At 41.4% G+C, this 20,887-nt stretch overlaps 1 protein-coding gene across 1 annotated transcript in view; it reads left to right on the top strand.

Moving 5' to 3' along the window:
* Positions 1-20,887, top strand: part of LOC6602044 (G protein-coupled receptor kinase 1) — a 272,725-nt gene that overhangs the window by 125,972 nt on the left and 125,866 nt on the right. Inside the window, exons 8-10 of the mRNA XM_026985719.1 lie at positions 9,326-9,517; positions 9,574-9,729; positions 9,793-10,119. Coding sequence (XP_026841520.1) covers positions 9,326-9,517; positions 9,574-9,729; positions 9,793-10,119 — 675 coding nt within the window. The remainder of the gene's footprint in view (positions 1-9,325; positions 9,518-9,573; positions 9,730-9,792; positions 10,120-20,887) is intronic.

Raw genomic sequence — 20,887 nt, 5'->3', positions numbered from 1 at the left:
GGTGAACAGGTCTCGGAGCGTGGGCCACTGCTGGTAGTCCCCACTAAAAACTTCAGTGTCACATGAAGGGAGGCGGCAACCTCCGGAAGTCGGCTCTTGAACGGGCAGTTGTGGCGTGTGAGGGACAGTCGGGGGCTTGAGCTGATCGTTCAGTTCGGCAAGGCATTGCGCGTAGACCGCGTAACAGTCATCGTACATCCCTTGGACGTCAGCTACCCGCTCTGGATCTGCTTCCGCTATCGCACCCACACAGGCCTCGAACTCCGCGTCCACTTTCGCCCAGAGACTTCGGAGTTGATCTCGATGGACTTGGGAGAGCGAGCGGGTTGGTGTGCTAGTATCTGGAGCGCTCAGCTTCTGGTCGAAGCGTGTCAGTCTGCTTGCAGCCAAGGCAAACTTAGACCATGCAGAACTGTCGGCCGATTGGGCCATAGTGCTAGGAACCGTGCGAAGGACTACCGAGGGGAGCAACAAAGCCTCGAAGGCATGTGATGTGTGAGCTCGGGACGTGGTCGGACCTCGCTCAGCTGAGCCCAGACGGGAAGATGTGGGCGTAGTGATTGAGCCGTTGGAGTTGGGTGGATGGGTCAAACTCAGCAAACTCACCCGATCAAACTTCTTGCGAGATTTCTTTTCACCAGTGAGCATGGTTAGCTGATGGATTTGCGAACACGCCGATCAGAGTCGCAAAGCAGGTGAGCGGGTGAGGAGTTCTGAACGAAGATCCGGGGATATGTGGACTTGGAATTTATTGCGAAATTACATTATAGCAATCGTACACAGTGGCCGGAATATAAAAATATAAAAATACTACGAACAATATAAAAAACTGTCCAACCAAGAACGACTAATGAGGATGAGCAATAATATTGAGGCACAAGGTGCCACTATATAGAGTCGGTTGCAAAACAATGGTTAAAACAATATACCCTCGAAGTGCAGGGTAGCGCGTCACTTTCCGTTCCGTTACTGTCAAGCGCGGCACCGCAAAATGTTCTCCCAACAACTAAAACGCAAGTAAACGGTGGAGAAGCGAAAGCGAAAAGAAAAACGAAAAGAATGTACCGCTGCTGCTGCTTGTATGTGTGTATGTATGGCTGTAAGCGCTATGTACCACCCTTTTGGCGAGATGTAAAACAACGGGTAAAACGGTGGATAACCGTTTTATATACAATATGTATATTATATAGATGTGCAAGAATATGCAAATTTAAAATACGTACGTATATATATATGTAAGAAAAATACATATGTATGTGCCGTATGTATGGATCGTGTGTTATATTGTTGGCAGTATAATTAGTTAAATAAGGAGGCGCAGTGATTTGTTATTTTATTTCCTGTTAAAACGGACAAACTATGGAACGTTGAGCTTGCACGGAATAAACAACAAAGTAATTGCAAGAATATGACTTTATGTTTGTTGCCAGCCGCTTGGATTGCGTTGCAATGTGTACATATGTTAGCAACGAAAGCTCAGCTGGTAGCACTGGATCGGAGGCCACAAGCATTGGCAGAACGAAGTATGGTTTAATTCTTTGAGCTAGAGCGGTAAGTACATATGGAAAAGTACATATGCCGAGGGGTATGTGTATACGGGGGCTGGCGTATTAGTCTGCTAACAAAATTTGGCCTGCTGTGGGTGAATTATTTTAAATTCACTGGGGCACAACTGCTTGCACCGATAACGGAACTATGTATAAGCACGACCGTTTTTATGCGGAATGTGGATGTTGAGGAGCACTCAAAGACGTGGAGAACGCCCGGATTTGCCGATAATATGGCGCCGTCAATAGAACGGTGGAATAAAGGAAACGGCACGTATGTATATATGGATATGTCCAGCCGACTGGGACCAGGAGGAGAGCAGCCACTGCAGATGGGGAATCGGTACATATCTTGTTACTTGGGAATTATCCGCCTATTCTTGCTGGGTGGGCTTCTCCTTGTATTCGGGCGAAGATCCGGCTCGAAGGGCCAATATTTGTAGTGGGGGGGGGGAATCGAAGATCAATTCTGCAACATTTGTTTTTCGTGGTTGATATATGTCGCTGTGTATTTGGTTCGGGGGTCGCGCGGTAGATCGGCCGTTTGAATCGGGGGTGGAAGCGTAACTAACTCTTAGTCTTATGCTCTAAGCTTGATGCTGCGGTGAGTCGTGGATCGTAAAATCTCCCGGCTAATGCGCTGCTGCATGAAGCTACATTTCTTCCATTTGATCTTTAAGCCAAACTGTGCTGCTGTCTCCAGAATCAACTTCGTCTTCATCATGCATACCTCGGGCGACGCGGCGTAAACTTTTGCGCGAATTTGAATTTCACAACTTTTCAACCGAATTAAAAGACAGATTCTTTAATTAAACTACTGTTTGTGTGTCTACTGTTATGTTCAAAGAATTTGGATTGTTCAACCTAATGTTTTATAGCCACAACAACTTTACAACTTTATATAGCTACAAACAACAACTTTAACAACTTTTCAACAATCCTCTTCTTGCATCAGCTTCTACTTTCTTCTGTTTTTCTTTTTCACACACTCTGAGCTCTGTATTCGACGCGGACGAGCTCCCAAATGTAAGATTTATATTAAAGTATCGTTTATTAATAATGCTGAGATCGAAAAAGAGTACAAAGTGTATAAGTTCTACGGTACAATTATTGAGTGTTTTCTCCCAACTTTTAATCAACTTTTCGCTTCTGCTTCCAAAAGCCGACTCCCATATTGATAACCCCTTATCGGTTAGGTCTTTTAAACATCGGTTAAGTCTGGTTATATCGGTTAGGTCTTATCGATGGTATCTTAAGTTCAAATATTAATTTAGATGGGATAGTGTTAACTGCTTGATACACTGTCCTTTACATACATATTCGATTCGGTTGATAAACGAGCTCAGTTGTCCAGATGAACCGTCAAAGGCAAGTATTTGTCGTATCGACAGCACTGCCTGGTTCAAGTGGATCTCACTCAATGTTAGTGGTGGTAACGCCATGGTGTAGTTGTTTGTGATGATTGGTTTACTTGTAAGCTTTGTATTTGTATTTATTTGTATATATATTCCTAACGCAACAGTATTCCTACTTTATGTTAAAGCGCTAGTCACATGGAGTTCACATATGTATGTAGTTGTATGCTTTAAGCAGAATGATTTTCTTATTTTAACATTTTTGGTATGACTAATATTTTTATTATTATGACTAATATTTGTATTATTAATACTAATACTAATTCTAATTTTTTTTTTTTTGTTGTTTTTTTCCTATTTTATTTTTTTTTTTATTTATTTTTTTTTTATTATTATTTTTTATTATTATTATTATTTTTATTATTTATTTTTATTTACTTATTTATTTATTTTTATTTATTTATTTATTTTTTTTTTTTTTTATGGGTTAATCAAGTGTTTTTCTAGTTTATCCCTAAATTGCGTTGCTCTACTAATATTTTTAATATTGAAAGGTAACTCATTCCATAACCGAATAGCATTTGTTAAAAATTGTTTTCCTGAATTGGCAAGTTTGTACCTTATGGTTACCAGATTCAACGTTCTATTTGATGAAGCAAAGGTTAATTTATCATATAAGTAGCTCGGCTGTCTGGTATAGATTATTCGATGTAGAAAAATAATTGTTCTGTACCCTATCCATGTCTTTAAATCCATTTTGAATATTTGTCTTGCTAAGATTGAGATATGATCGGTTCGTCTCTTATTATATATGTAGCGGGCAATGTTGTTAAATGTTACTTTTAGCTTTTTTTGAGATTCAGCGTCACAATTTCCAAATATTTCAATACCATAGAATAAGGTGGGTGTCAAATATGTCTTAGCTATCATTAGTTTGAGTTTATCTGGCAGGTATTTTTGTGTTGGTGCGAGTTTTCTTAGTAGACTATATGTTCTACCAGTAGCTTTCACTACTTGGCTACTCCAAGAAAGCGTATTGTTAAATGTTAATCCTAAGTTTTCCACCTGATCTACGTAATTAATTTGTTTTCCTTCAATTTCAAGTTTTGGATAGGCCATCGTATTTAGTTGCTTCTTGTATATAATTACACATTTACATTTATCTGGATTAAGTGCCAGACCATTACGCTTCGCCCAGCTACTCACATTGAGCAAATCACTGTTACACACACTTATACACTCATCAATTTTACTCAATGGACGACTGACATACATTTGGACGTCATCCGCATACATATGACTTTTACAATTTAACAGGACGTCTGGCAGGTCATTCACATATAATGAGAACAAAAGCGGCCCAAGAACTGAACCTTGAGGCACACCACGTGCAGTGCTCATCATTGAAGAAATTCTACTTCCACTTACCACTACCTGTCTTCTATCCGTTAAATACGATTTTAATAGCTTTATAGCTACCTTACTAAAATTGAAAAAGTTAACTAATTTACTTAATAAGATTTCGTGGTTAACCGTGTCAAATGCTTTACTGAAGTCAAGTAGTACTAATAGCGTCACATTTCCTTCATCTTGTGTTAATCTAATGTCTTCCGTTATATTTACTATTGCCGTAGTACAGCTTCTTTGTCTTCTGTAACCTGACTGTTTGTCACTTAGTAGTGCATTGTTATCTAGAAAAGTTTGAATTTGTTGTGACATTAATTGTTCAAGGACTTTTGACAAAAACGATAGAATTGATATAGGTCTATATTCATTTTTTCCTTTAGGGACCGGTGTTATTTTCGCAAGCTTCCATGTACTTGGAAATATTGATTTTGTTAAGACAGTATTGCAAATATAAGTCACATGTGGTAATATTTTTGGAAGTAAGATTTTTAGAAATTTTGGATGTATTTCATCCAGTCCGATTGCATTTGACTTAATTTTAAGCACAGATTCAAGGACATCACACTGACTGGCACACATGAAGCTAAAGTTATTATCACAGGAACTATTCGGTATATTGTCAAGATAATGATTATATGCTACTTCAGGTACCCCGTTTATCACAAATTTTCTATTTAATTCATCTATGTCTACATCAATTTTGGTGTTATTTGTCCTCTTCCCTATTCCCAAGTCTTTGAGCTCCCTCCATGTCCTTCTTGTTAATATTGCACTTTGAAACCTTACAGAATAAAAAGATTTTTTAGCTGTCAGTATTAATAGGTTGGTTTTTTTCCTTAAAGTTTTAAATTCTTGATACTGAACAGACGTTCTGTAGCGTTTCCATTTGTTATATGCTTTGTCCCTTAATGATATATTGTGTGCAATACATTGATTGAACCATGGATTTTTCTTTTGTGCAATCTTTAATTTACGCAGTGGTACGAATTTTTCATAAAGACATGTTATGTGAGCTCGTAGTTGTTCTACTTGAGAATTAACATCATCCATGCCAAATATTATATTCCAGTCATATGTATTGAATTCGTCATTAAGTTTGGTAATGTCAATGCTCTTAAAATTTCGGTACCATATGTCGCTTTTGAGTGTTGTGTTTAGTTTTTCACTGTTCTTGGTGATTCACTATTTCAGCTCACTTCAGTTCACTTAATTTTAAATTTGCAAATCGTATGCGCTCGTAGCACATATGTTCTTTGGCAGATTTCACAATTTACATTAACGATTCCGGGATTACGTGATCACAGTAATTAAACATTACGCAAGCTGACCATTACCGAAATATAGGAGTTAATTTTAAACGAAATCTTACCGACTGCGCCAGTTAAATATCCGCAACTCGATTTTAAGTTTTTAAAAATGATTTTTATTTTACAAACTTAATATCTTTATGTCACTAGATTATAATGAATTCCTCGACTTGACTGTTTGTCTGCTTGTCTCAAACGGAACTGATTTCTCTATTGTTGGCTAGTTTCCATGAGCCCTTCTCTTGGAGCTCTCGACTCTGGCTTCGGGTGTTACTTTACTCGGCTGCATCTTCGTGTCAGTGGCGTACGTGCCTGGACCAATATTTGGGGATGCGTCGGCTTTGATGAAAGGCATCCGCTGGTGGCGATCGGTGTTGCATTACATGAGGGAGCTAGAAATGTGATACTCCTCGGCTTTATGACTAGCTCTGATTGGTCCTCATGAGTGGCACGATTCTAAAGAATCGATTTCTCGAGAGTGGCGGGATTCTGGCGTTGATGAATCAATGGGGTCCATTGTTTAGATTAGTGGACTCTAGCTTGTAGTGTGGGAAGAATCACTTATTGATTCTTGAGTGGTGTCCAGTTACTTTTGTGGATGGGGTGGGTGAATTAGACATAAACATAATGTGTAGGTGGAGTAGAGAATTATGCATATGTCACTATATATATAAAATATAGTAATATAAAAGTTAGAATACAAATATATAACATTTACATATATGGACCAGACTTGTGGGACTGCCGTGAAGGTTTGCTTCATAAGGCTGGCTAGCCTGTTACGGCCGCTCATTTCGTGTGCGTTCCAGCCGCCTTAATTCCGAAGCGATCTCTGTTTCTAGATTGCATATTGCCGTCCACTTTGTTTGGTTTTCCAGCATCTTGGTACCAAACCTTCCACCGTTATGGGCTCCCATAGGATGCCTTCTGCTCGCCTGCGGGCCTCTGAAAATCTGGCGCATTTGGTCAGGACATGTTGCTCCGAAGTAGCTGCACAGCCCATCTTCCCCGTGGCCAAAGCGGTGACGGTACTCCTTAAAGCACCCGTGACCGCTGAGAACTTGTGTCAGCTCGAACGTAAGTTCTCCTTGACGCCGATTCATCCATGCTGCAATGTTGGCTTGCTTCGCTGCAAGCTCGACAGGTGGTATGCCGCTTATGACTATTATGGCCTCTGTGGAGACTATACGGAACGCCGAGCTGACCCGCAGACTGAAGTCCGACTCAATGCCCTTAGAGTAACTCTTGGTCCTCGTAGCATGAGACCATATTGCGCTGCGTATAGTATCGATGACTTAGCCACGTTAAACAGCAGTCTCCTGCTCGCCGTCTTTGGGCCTCTATGGTTCAGCATCATTCGTGAAACCGCCATGACTACGCCGTGTGCCTTCTGATGTGTCTGCTGCAGGTGCTCCCTAAACGACAACCGGGTTTCAAGCATAACTCCCAAGTACCTTATCGCTCGTTTTGAAGTAATTGCGGCTCCTCCTATGGTTGTCTTCGCCGTCTCCACCTGTTTCCTACTACTGATGGGGACCGCTTCCGTCTTGTGCTCGGCAAGTTTGAGCCCTGCCTGGTTTAGCCAGTCGCTTATGCTTTCGATTGCCGCGTTCGTGCAGCTCTCCGTCACCGCGGTCTCGTCAGCGAATCCCACGATTTCGAATTCCTTCCCCACGATTCCTTGCTGGAAGTTGAGGCGAAGGATTCCATCGTACATGGTATTCCACAATAGCGGTCCCAGTACAGATCCTTGTGGGACTCCTCCCGTGATGGAGTATGCCCGAGGCCCATCATCCGTGTCGGTCACGGAATCCGCACGATATCTGCAGGTATCCGGGAACACTATCCTGACCCACGATGCCGAGTTAAAGGCATTTTGCACGTCCAGTGTTGCCACCAGACAGTATTTTATGTCCATCGTGTGCTTTCCAAGGCCTTTCTGGCAGTGCCGCACACCTTGTCTAGCGCTGATTAAGCTCTTCAGCATCTTGCCTGCACTGTCCAGAAGGCTGATAGGCCTGTATGCCGATGGGTTCTCCGTTTCTTTCCCACGTTTTGGTATCAGCACCAGCTTTTGCTTTTTCCATCTTCCAGGAAAGCATCCATCTGTGAGGCATTTGGTGTAGGCCTGCGCAAAGGTCGTTGGGTGCAGGCAAATAGCCAGTTTGAGGGAGAAGAGGATGTGGAAGGATGTGTATATAACAGGTTAAACAAAAGGTAGTATTTTGTAATACCCGTTGGTACCACACAGTGGAACAGTTTTCAATTGAATATGTAATATACGACAAAACACAAGCCACTTCAACGAGATCTGCTAACAATGCAGAGGGCGAACACATCGGCCATCAAAATAACGCAATAATTGCACATATATTTTTACAGACTCAGCACTTTTATAATTTTTGTTACCTATAAATAAGTATACATTTTGAAAACTTAATATTTCCCAAGCAACAAGCTTAAGCTACACATTTGTTAATGCCGATTGATAGCTGCATTAGCTTTTAGTTCTACAAACTAGAACAAGTTGTGACTTGAGAACTTTAGTCCGGCCACGGAGTTGCCTGACGCTATCCAGGGCTCCTGGACTAGAGATATGTGGGCGAGCCCTTGCTCCATGGCATCATTCCTCCATCTGCACGAACAGTACGTTAACAAAATGCGCATGCACCAGCTTCCACTGTGCCGCTGTCATCCTGCCATTCTCATCGCTGCGGTCAACGACTGCTATGATCAAATGTCGTTTGGTCAGGTCACTGACCTTAGCTTTGAGTTTTGGTATTGGCTTCTTGGCCGCTTTCGGTGGCTGCACTCTTGGGCCCGCGATGCCACTGGCTCGCTGGAGTGTCCTTGGTGGCCATCATCTCCTTCACCTTATTGGCGAATTCGGCGTTCGACGCCCCTATTTGTGGCATTTGGGCGTAGTGTAGCCGGTCCTTCTCTACTCGCTGCTCGGCCAGGCCAGCTTGACTTTCTCCACCTGGGAGATGTCCGCGTTTCCTTGAAGCCGGTTTTTGATTTGGACGGCCGCTTTGTTACAAAAACATTTTGAATTAAATATGGCGGGACAAGCTATCCCAATTCCGCTGTTCTGTTGCGCGTATGTTACGAGCACAGTATTTTTTGTTACCCGCACATTTGTGCTGTTATGCGCAAACATTTATTTCATTCCTTCGTTCCGATAACCAAATCGGACCAAATCACTTTTGCAGTTAGGATTCGTTTTGTTATATAAAAAGCTAAACGGTTATTTTACTTTTTAGTCGGTTTGGTGTCAGCGCAGAGGCAGAAATGTATGTATATGTACATATATTTGCAAATATTTAAATTTTATTTACAAAATTCAAGCCTAAGATAAATCGTAATTTACAATTAATTATTTATCTAATGTTAGAAGGCATTGTGTTTGTTTTTGTATCTGGAGAGATAAGAGTTATAAGACCATATGAACGCTAAAAATGAATATTTGGGGAGACCTAATTATGTAATCTGCACAAATCACCTCAAACCACAAAACTGGCAACTAATTAATCAAGCATTAATCGATTCCCATCCCTCTATTGGGAATTAGGCGATCACATTAACTACATAAACAAATTACTTCATTCTTATTCTGTTGCGAAGTGTTTTAAAGATCTTCGCATCCAACTGTTTCTTTTGTCCTTGTCCTTTCCACTGACTTAATTTTCGTTAAACTCGAATATTTTAGCTGACAATGAACGATTTTAGCGTACATAGGATAATTGGACGTGGAGGCTTTGGGGAAGTATATGGATGCCGAAAAGCTGACACTGGAAAAATGTACGCCATGAAATGCTTAGACAAAAAACGCATTAAAATGAAGCAAGGTGAGATGCTGGCTCTTAATGAACGGAACATGTTGCAAGCTGTGAGCACTGGAGTAAGTTTTATATTTTAATTATAAAATTTACAGTACTACAAAATGTTTTTTTTCAGATTGACTGTCCATTTATTGTCTGCATGACATATGCCTTTCATACGCCCGATAAACTGTGTTTTATATTGGATCTAATGAATGGTGGAGATCTGCATTACCATCTATCGCAGCATGGAGTTTTTAGCGAAGACGAAATGAAATTTTACGCTGCGGAGGTAATCTATATATAAGTGAACATGGATAGTGTGTTCTGGATTAATGAGAAATTGTTTTACCAGGTGATTTTAGGCTTGGAGCATATGCATAAGCGTTGTATTGTTTACCGTGATTTAAAGCCAGCTAACATATTGCTTGATGAAAATGGACATATACGAATATCTGATTTGGGCTTGGCTTGTGACTTTTCAAGGAAAAAACCACATGCATCAGTTGGAACTCACGGATATATGGCGCCAGAAGTGTTATCAAAGGGAACTTCGTATGACTATTGTGCGGACTGGTTTAGTTTCGGATGCATGCTATACAAATTGCTTAAAGGCCATTCCCCATTTCGACAACATAAAACAAAGGATAAACATGAAATTGATAAAATGACATTAACTATGGTATGTACATTTTTTAAATCAACGTGAGACAACCTCCATCTTTTCCCTGGATTCTTTAAATTTTATTCTAAATCTAAAGCTTTTTACGAAATCTAAAGCTCACAACTATTTCTAACCTATGAAAAGAATCGAAACTTTATGAGATAAGGGATATATTAGTTTTGTGGTTTTTTATACCCGATACTCAAAATGAGTATTCGGGTATATTAGATTTGTGGTGAAAATGGATGTGTGCAACGTCCAGAAGGAATCCTTTCCGACCCGATAAAGTATATATATTCTTGATCAGCGTCAATAGCCGAGTCGATTGAGCCCTGTCTGCCTGTCCCTCTGTCCGTCCGTCCGTCTGTCCGTCCCTATTAGCGCCTAGTGCTTAAAGACTATAAGAGCTAGAGCAACGATGTTTTGGATCCAGACTTCTGTGATATGTCACTGCTACAAAAATATTTCAAAACTTCGCCCCGCCCACTTCCGCCCCCACAAAGGACGAAAATCTGTGGCATCCACAATTTTAAAGATATGAGAAAACCCAAAACGCAGAATCGTAGAGAATAACCATATCTTTTAGACTGCAAAATCTGAATTGGATCGTATTATTATTATAGCCAGCATCAAGAAAACAATTTCATTTTTTCTCGCCCTGTGTCTCTCTAACACACACGTAGCGCCTAGATCTCAGAGACTATAAAAGCTAGAGCAACCAATTTTGGTATCCACACTCCTAAGATATCGGACCGAGACGAGTTTGTTTCAAAATTTCGCCACACCGCCTTCCGCCCCCGAAAAGGACGGGGAAAAATCCGGGGATATTCACAAATCTCAGAGACTATTATGGCTAGAGTAACCAAATTTCGTATCTGCCCTCCTGTTAGATCTCACAACAGCAAACGTATATCCCCAAATTTCGCCTCACCCCCTTCCGCCCCCCAAAGGACGAAAATCTGTGGCATCCACAATTTTGAAGATACGAGAAAACTAAAAACGCAGAATCATAGATAATGATCATATCTATCAGGTTGCTGAATTTGGATCAGATCAGATCATTTTTATACCCAAAGGGAACAAATCAATTTGCAGTGGCTACGCAGCGCCCGACGTCACGCTCAGACTGATTTTCTGTCTCTCTCGCACGCACTCTTTGTCGTGTCGTTTAATATTAGACGCCGCCTGCTGGAGGAGAGCCATACTGACTTAGTATCGGGTATAACTGTAGAGTTGCGGTGTCCGCAGCAACTCACAACGTTCCCCCTCGTTTTTCTTGAATTCATTTATTTGTTTACTTCCTGATGAACTGATTTCCTTCTGATATTCTATACAAATAGATTTAATTAATTAACGGAAAGGTGAACTGTTGGTGCTAGGGGCCCCGCGGTACTGCCGCAAAGCATTGTTTACAGTGGCGTGAACACCTACTCCGTCTTCTTCTCTCCAGGGACATAAGCTTTCGCATGACGCTAGAGGCAAACTCCGCAGCCGCTTCCCATACCTTCGGGTCTGCCTCGGTGCTGACCCCAGACCTTGCTACTCCTCCAGTGTCTGACGCTCGTCCTCAAACCTGTGGCAGTCGAAGAGGACGTGCCGAGCGTCCTATGTCCTCTATGCCTGCGCCACACTCGGGGCACCAGTCCTCTGTCTCGTGGTCGAAGCGCTTGAGGAAGCCGCGGAAGCAGCCATGTCCGCTCAGTTCCGTGCTTCCTTTCAACCCAGCATGCTATGCTCGGGATGAGAGTGTGGCTCCATCGGCCTTTGGGTGAGTGGTCCCATCGAGTCTGCCATCTGTCCCTGCTGGTCCTTCTGGCGGCGTCCTTTATTTCTACTTGGAGCGTACCTCAGCTGCACTTCCTGCGTGGCGTCGTAGATCTCCTTCCTCTCTCGTATCAGCTCTATGAGCAGGAACTTGCCCGGCAATGACTAGCGCTGCTTCGTCCGAGATGGTCCGGAACGAGCATGCGATCCTGATGGTGTACAGTCTACATGTTGCCTCCACTCCTCGCATGTAGCTCTTCGCGAGTTCCGCCAACACTGGTGCGGTTTAGAGCATCTGCGACGTGACGACGCTCGTCAGCAGCTTCCTCGTTGTCTGCTTTGATCCTCTGGTGTTCAGCATCATCCTGCCTAGCGCTCCCGCGGTCCCGCCGGCCTTCATGTGGACGTACTCCAAGTTCTCCTCGCAAGAGAGGCGCGTGTCGATGAGGACTCCCAGGTAATTAATATACCTCTGCGACTGCGACGATCGTGGTCCCACCAACATGCACTCTGTCGGCGTTTCAGACCAGGGGCCCCAAAACGGAGCCCTGAGGAGTCTTGAAGCTTCGTATGCCCTGGAGCACTGACACGTGTCCATTGTGAGCATCCTGTTGATAAAATAGCTGCGCGCAGTGCCTCCTCAGTGCCTCCAGCGTCCGGGCCCAGTCGGCAGTGGCCTTCTCCTTCTTGCACGGCTCGCTGAGGATTGCCACTTCAGAGCCAAGCTCGCGTACCGTCTGCGTAAGAAGATCCTGAGCGGCCCTGCAGTGATTCAGGTTGAGTTGAATCAACTGCATGTCGTCCTGGATTTGCCGACACCGCTGCGTGTGCGCGGGCAGTTTTTGGGGCCTTTTGGTTCCTGACCTTCTTGCCAGCTGTTGCTTTGCTGCATTCAGCATCTTTGTGCCTTTTCTCGCCGCATTTGATGCAGCAGCCACTCATGTCCTCTATGCCCAGGTTCCAGGCATCGGTAACACCTTGGGAGTCCTTCTCTTTCTCAGATGGTCCAGCCGATCCTCACCTCGCCGCTTTTCAAGACAGGTCCAGGGGAAAACTGGCTCCAATACGAGATAAGAGACTGAGATTTGTTGAAGTGTGGGATGGCTTTTCCATTTTTATACATCAAATGAAGAAACAGGCTGGTTTCCTGTAATTCGTGGGGCAACAAAAGCTGTGAGACTCGTGGAGTAATCGGAAGTCCTGGATCGACCGACCAAATTAACTAAACCTTCCGTGTGAAATGCAGAATCAGCCCCGATACCGGATACTGATACCGACCCTTTGGCTCGTTTCAGCTGAAGCTTCTGAGCAAAACGAGAGATTATTAAATTAATCTGAGAGCCTGAATCCAGAATAGACCGGCAAAGAAGAAGATCACTAAATTGACTTCTTATCATAATGACTGTCGTGGCAAGATGCACTACTGTCCCTTCTTTAAACAGTTGAAGCAAACTCTGAGCTTCCTTGCCTCTCTAAGACGCAAAGATGGCGAAAGGTTTCCAAAGCGAGTGCTACAGCTGCATGATCTGTATGATCTTTATTATCACAGAATACGCATTCCAATAGCAACAAGACTGTGTTTTGAATGAGTGTTTTATGTTTTCCAACCTGAATGAAAAATGGTTCCATGTTGGTATAACGTTTGGGGGCCAAATATCCAATATCTAAATTCTTATTAACGCCCCGACGTGGTCGTCAACAAATGTTAAGACAACTAGCTTTTTCGCTGACTTTGATTGTTCAATAATTTCACAAATCAATGGTTATAATTATACCCGATACTCAAAATGAGTATAGCGGTATATTAGATTTGTGGTAAAAGTGGATGTGTGTAACGTCCAGAAGGAAGCGTTTCCGACCCCATAAAGTATTGATCAGCATCAATAGCCGAGTCGATTGAGCCCTGTCTGTCTGTCCGTCCGTCCGTCTGCGCGTCCCTATTAACACCTAGTGCTTAAAGACTATAAGAGCTAGAGCAACGAAATTTTATATCCGCACTTCTGTGATGTCACTATTACAGGTATATTTCTCCGCCCACTTCCGCCCCCACAAGGGCATCCACAATTGATACGAGAAAACCAAAAACGCAGAATCGCAGAGAATGACTACATCCTTTAAACTGTAGAATCTGAATTGAATCGTATCATTATTATAGCCAGAATGAAGAAAACAATTTCATTTTTTCTCGCCTGTCTCTCTTTAACAGACACGTATCATAGACGGCTTTGCTTAGCGCAAAACATTAGCGCCTAGATCTCAGAGACTATAAGAGCTAGAGCAACAAAATTTTATCCACATTCCTATGATATCAAACCTGCACAAGTATATTTCAAAACTTCGCCCCACCCCCTTCCGCGCCCGCAAAGGACGAAAATCTGTGGCATCCACAAATCTCAGAGACTATTAGACCTGACTGTAGAGCTCACACTGTTACAAAACTATTTGTAATTTTTCACTGCAAAACCTACAGTTACAAGTGTATTTATTTTTGCTCACTGCTACAAGTGTGTTTCAAAATTTCGCCCCACCTCCTTCCGCCCACACAAAAGACGAAAATCTGTGGCAACCACAATTTTGAAGATAGGAGAAAATTAAAAACGCACAATCATAGAGAATGGCCATATCTGCCAGATTGCTGAATCTTGCATACGGTGATCGACGGGCGGATCGCAAGAGCGCATAAAACCGGGAGATCGAGAGCGAGGCAGAGGGCGATGTCAGTGGCTGTTAGCTCAGCGCGGTACCCAGCAGCGATAATAGGCTGTTAGCTTGGGGTGCTAACAGCGCGGTTGCCCTGTTACAGCTGCTACCCGGAACAACTAGCAAGTACGCTAGACAGAAGAAGAAGACAGAATAAAGTCAACTTAAATTATTAATTAATGAAGATTTGTCTTTGGAATCACAAGTATCACAGAAAAATACATGGAAGCATTTATTGTTATCGCGGCAAAGGTTACGGAAAGATTCATGGTCAGAGTAGTTTGATGGACAGAGGGGAATACGGAGAGGAATGTAATGCCTAGTCGGGCGGGAGGGGCAGCAATACTAATTAGGGTTTAGCCAGATACCTCAGTGTCCTCCTATTTGGCGATGTCATAAGCGCACAAGCTTGGTACCAAATCAAATTATCAAATCACCCGAATTTCCTGGCTCGAAGACTATCAAGATGCAGGATCAGGCGTAGACTTGCTCGTAACATTCTGTCAGACCTGCCCAACAGGAACATATAATTGTTACCCATATGCCCATATTCCCCGGATTTTTTTGAAAAATAACTACATTTTTGGTTGGCCCTTCTTTAAGGTTCTTAAACAGTAACAGCAAACAACAAAATTGTATTTTTCTAACTGTGATTATTTGTATATAGTATGTACAGGGTGCGCCATCTTTTAGTACATTTAACAATCGATAGATTTCAACATAGATTTTATCGAAACTTCAATTCATTACAGTTTTAGGCGATATTGACTGACTATCGTCTGATTTAACCCCCACGGACTTTTAATATATTTTTTTACTTAATTATTTAGAGTAACTATTATTGCTGGGTAGAGAAGTCTCTTCGCCGGAGACGTGTATGGCTAGTGTAGTAAGTTAAAGACTACGCAAGTCTATTAGAATGGGCCAGAACCTTGAGACCTCTGGTTTATTTGTAGATTAGTAGTCGGCGAGCGGACGTTTACAAGACAATGTAGGTTACAAGCCTTAAATTTCAGTAGATTTCTCTTAGCTTCGATGTGTTTACGCCAATCGATCCGTGTATCCAAAAGGACATGCTTACACCTTTGCTCGTTTACATATACATATGCTAGCTAGCTAGACAGTCATTTTTGCTTGCTATTTTTCCAAGGCCATGAAATGTAAGACGTTGTTTGTAGACGTTGTAAGTTGTTGTTTGTCGGTTTATCTGCTGTGTGGATGACACTACTGACACTACAGTCCAATACTCTCGTCTTTCAAATGCATTTCGAATCTCAGACGTTATCCGCTTTACTTGTTTAATGGTTCCATGTCTTTCGCGAAATCCAAATTGGTGCATTGGGAATCCACTGTTGACGTGTAGGTGTTGATTCAGGATATGATTCAAAAGATTCAAATATCTTTGATAGGCACGACAGGAGACTGATAGATAGATAGATTTCCTTCATTGTTGAGTATAGTATTGAATATATTTTTTGCCCTGTTGAATATTATGGTGAGAAAAGAATTTTTGAGACTTGGTGCTTCAAGACTCTTATAAGTTCTCCTGCTTGGAATATGGCTTCAAGATTATTGGTTAGTCGCAGCGAGCCCGCTCCCCTGTTTGTGTACGTAATGGTTATTCACTCTCGATTGGTGGACATACGCCTGTTTTAGTTTTCTACACTGGGAATCGTTGGCTGTTCGGGGAGAGTTGCTCCATACATTATGTTTTAGATCGGTTTTCCTCATCTTCTAGGGCTTTGCGTTGTCGAATGTAATAGGTCGAAAAATTTTACAAATTCTTAACCATTGAGATACAAATAATTTTTTTTTTTTATTAGGTGAGTATCGGATTTGAGCATAGCGTCAATGTCATGTTGATCAAGCAACTGCAAGAGCCCGCATTTGTGCTGTGAAATGCCATTCTCATTCCAGAAAGACATATTTAGAGAAAACATTTAAGTAGATTTCTGTTTGATTAGGAGCTCCAAGAGGATATTTTGATTGCGCATAAGTTCCTGTATCGTTTGTTGTATTGCTACCATTGTATTTGTTAAAGTTACCAGCATGATTTAATTCCACTAGGCAATCGGGATGGATTTGCATGGGTAGGTTGGCTATTAATTTCTGGCCACTGTTGCGATGCCTGATGCTTCATTAATCCCGTAGAGAGACTGAGGCGTACAACTCGTTTGTGTAACTTAACGCCTTAGCAAAATAAACTTCTGGGGTTGTAGTTGATGGTATATACGGCAAGATTTGTGGGATAACTTTGCTCGGCAGATGGGTCCTCTTTGTTTACGGGGCAAGGCTCAGTGAGATGTACATATATCCCCGCAGGCAACGCAGACTGCGTGTAGGGTGCAATAAGTTTTCGTTTGTCCATATTCGTGACAATTTGTGCATTGGACGGGTTAATTTCGTGTTTGTGGTTCCTCAACGGTGATTCTACGGTGCAGTTGAAAGTGGATCTTGTAGATCGGGTGAACTTCATTTTTACCCATAGGCATACAGTGGCGATCACATGTGGATTTATGTTTATCACTTTTCACTTTAAGCGCCTGTAAAATCTTTAAAAATGAATCAATCCTTGTGATTTTTGTTTTTAAAGATTCTTCAATTTAGTGAGAATGTAAAGAGACAATAATTTCAATTCAAAGAGAACCTTTTCTTCAAGAGATTTTAATTTGTTCAAAAAAATACATGCTATCCACTTTTGCACGTTTAAAATTTGTTTACTTTAATAATTTTTTAAAAATATTTGTTCCAAAGGGCCTTAGCTTTTATCATATTCCGAATAAGTATTGACATACTCTCGACTAAATTTAGTAGGTGCTGGCAAGGTATCATGTGCCACTCCGACTTCACGCGGTCCCAAAGACTCACCCAATCCTTTGGTGCAGACTCGTACTTTTCCAATGTTTTTTTAAACAGAGCCCATCGATTTTCAATGGGATTTAGATCTGGGCTATTGAGCAGGCCACTGGATTAAGTGAAAACTCGAGTTATTGGGACAATTTTTCACGAATTTAGCCTTGTGCGTCGGGCTACCATCTTGCTGGAAAGTGATCTCGGATGTGGATGTGACAGAATGGGATCCTAAATATGAAGATAATATTCTTTCTTCATTATTCCATCGATTTTAACCAATTGGAGAACTTTCCATGATTGGACGCTCTGCGTACGATCGGCCTGACACCGGCAGTTAGCCAGAAAAAACCAGCCCTCTCTGACGAAAAGTGGCTGCGCATCTTATATTTAGCAAGGAGCATAGGAACTGGACCACGGAAGATTGTAAGAAGGTCCAATTGGTTAAAAGAAAGAAAGGCTTTTTGGAACAAATATTTTTTAAAAATTATTAAAGTAAAATAATTTGAAACGTGTAAATGTGGATACATGATCTTTTTTTGAACAAATTAAAGTCTCTTAAGGAGAAGGATCTCTTTGAATTGAAATTATTTTCTTTTTTCATTCTCACTAAATTAAAGAATCTTTAAAAAAAAATCACAAGGATTGATTTATTTTTAAAGATTTTACAGGCGCTTAAAGTGAAAAGTGATAAACATGTATCCACATGTGCTCGCCATTGTACATCAGGAGTCAGATCTACCTTGAAAATTGGCTTGGAAATTGTATTTCTATTTATTATTTTCATAGCCATTTCGACTTTAAAGTTCTTATCTTTAAGTCCAGCTATTACCTCATTGACTGAAAATATAATCTTTTGCTACTTTTAAGTTGGTAGGTGTAGTAATTTTGTATCTTTTTGTCAATCGCTCAATTGCTTGTTTTGTTGCAGATGCAGCCCCTTCCGATAAATACTCCATCTCTTGTTTCTTGTTCATCGATAACCATAATTCCATCAGTTCATGCAAGATGGGCTTTCGGTGTTCCAAAATAGAGCTCTTTCATCAAAACCATTGCTTACCGTGTTTCAATATCCCTGATACCGTCGATAAAATCAATAATCTGGAAACTCTCCAGTAAATCAGCTGGCTCATCCTTGTAAGCTAGACATGAGAGTGTCGTTTGTTTGTGTCGAACTCTTGATAGGACTGTCCATGTTGTGCAAGCTTGTTAAACCTTGTTAATGACATTTCATCATTCTAGACCCTTGCTCCCTATACCCTATTTGGTGGTTCTCTTGAGAGAATTACCCTGGTGGATGATCTTGGTGTTATGTTAGACCCCAAGTTAAAGTTTTCTGAACACATTTCTACCATGGTAAATAAGGCCATGGGCGTTCTTGTGTTTATAAAGAGGTGGTCAAAGGAAGTTGACGACCCCTATATAACAAAGACTCTCTATACCTCGCGTGTTCGTCCGATCTTAGAATACGGCTCTTGTGTATGGTGCCCTCAGTACAAAGTACACCAGGACCGTATAGAATCAGTACAGAAAAACTTTTTACTCTTTGCTCTGCGGGGCCTTAACTGGGATGCGGGTGTAAGACTCCCATATTACTCTAGTAGACTGCTACTGGTAAACCTCCCATCCTTAGTTAACCGTAGAAAAATGCTTGGTGTGCTTTTATGCACAACTTAATCAAGGGTGACATAGACAGCCCTTATCTGTTGAGCTGCATAAACTTCACGATTCCTATTAGACTTACTATAAATTTTATACCGTTGTTCCTTCCCCTTTGTAAATCGAATTATTCCTTGAATGAACCGTTTAGGGTCTTATGCTCGGATTATAACTCCCTCTACCACATTATATCCACCACTAATCCACTGCCAACTGTAAATAAAGGTGTTTTAGCGTTCATCAAGCGTTGGTCCAAGGAGTTTGACGACCCGTACGTTACGAAACAACTGTTCATCTCGTTAGTACGTCCAATATTGGAGTATTGTTCTTGTGTGTGGTATAAAGAGCATTTTTAATTTTTGCCCTTCGTAGCTTTAACTGGGACTCGGGTAGAATCTTGCCACCCTACCGGTCTAGGCTAAATCTTATTGACCTGCCGTCGGTGCACCATCGCAGAATATGCAATGGCGTAATGTTCGTGCACAAGCTCCTTCTCGGGATTGTTGACTCCCAAACTCTCTTGGGTCAGATTGACTTGGCCGTCCCATCTAGACCTACCCGTACGTTTAGGCCTACCCGTTTACCCATATGTAGGTCTAATTATCCCGAACATTAACCTTTTAGGGTTTTATGCCATAATTATAACTCCCTCTGCCTTACCCTATCCCCTGAACTGTCTCTTAAACTAATTGCATGCAATATTTATAATCACTTAAATTTAGCTAACTTTTAACTTCTATTTTTTCCGCCTTTTGTAATTAAGTACCATTATTATCAGATAATTTGTTAATTTAATAAATAAAATAAAATTAAGTAATTCGCTTCCTCTTATTAAATTACTAATCCTTACACACCATTCTAGTAATTAGTATTTGTAGTGGTATTTGTATTTTGAATGCATGCCTAGTTCTCTTAGTAAGCTTAATGATAATTTTCCTCGAATATTAGTCTAACAGCTATCTCTCCTGCATGCTCGCGTAACCGCCTTCTGCTGGTTTCAGAAGGCCCACTTGACGGTGCAGTAATTGCACCTCCTCTTGCAAGATGCAGTCATTGCATGTCAACGTCCAATATGTGAAACATGAGCCCCTATCTTAATGTTTCTGAATTATCAATTGATCTTTTCCATTTGTATTCCATTTCCTCATATGTATTTTAACTATTAGCAGTATCAACCGTGCGGTGGGACTTAGTTAATCTAAGGCTATATCGTTGGAAACATTCATGCTAGACAAAATGGTTTTTTATACCCGATACTCAAAATGAGTGATGTGTGTAACGTGCAGATGAAATCGTCTCCGACCCCATAAAGTATATATATTCTTGATCAGCATCAATAGCATCAATCTATGGCATCCACAATTTCAAAGATACGAGAAAACAGAAAACGTAGAATCGTAGAGGATGACTATATTTTCTAGAGTGCAAAATCGGAGCCAGATCGTATATATTATTATATTCTTATTACAAGAAAACAATTTCATTCTCTCTCGCTCTGTCTCGATCCAACACACAGGCTTCATGGTCGGCTTTGCCTATTGCAAAATGTGAGTTCCTAGATCTCAGAGACTATAAAAGCTATAGCAACCAAATTTGGTATCCACACTCCTGTGATATCGGACCTTGACAAGTTAGTTTCAATATTTCGCCACACCCTCTTCCGCATCCACAAATCTCAGATTCTATCAAGGCTAGAGTAACCAAATTTGGTATCCACACTCCTGTTAGATCTCACTATAAAACGTATATTTCAAAATTTTGCCCCACCCCCTTCCGCCCCACAAAGGACGAAAATCTGTCGAATCCACAATAA

This window comes from Drosophila persimilis, unplaced genomic scaffold (genome assembly GCF_003286085.1).
Source record: "Drosophila persimilis strain 14011-0111.01,24,50 unplaced genomic scaffold, DperRS2 tig00000002-arrow-pilon, whole genome shotgun sequence".
Lineage (NCBI taxonomy): Eukaryota > Metazoa > Arthropoda > Insecta > Diptera > Drosophilidae > Drosophila > Drosophila persimilis.
The sequence above is the reverse complement of the archived record's forward strand: the minus strand, read 5'-3'. Positions and strand labels throughout refer to the sequence as shown.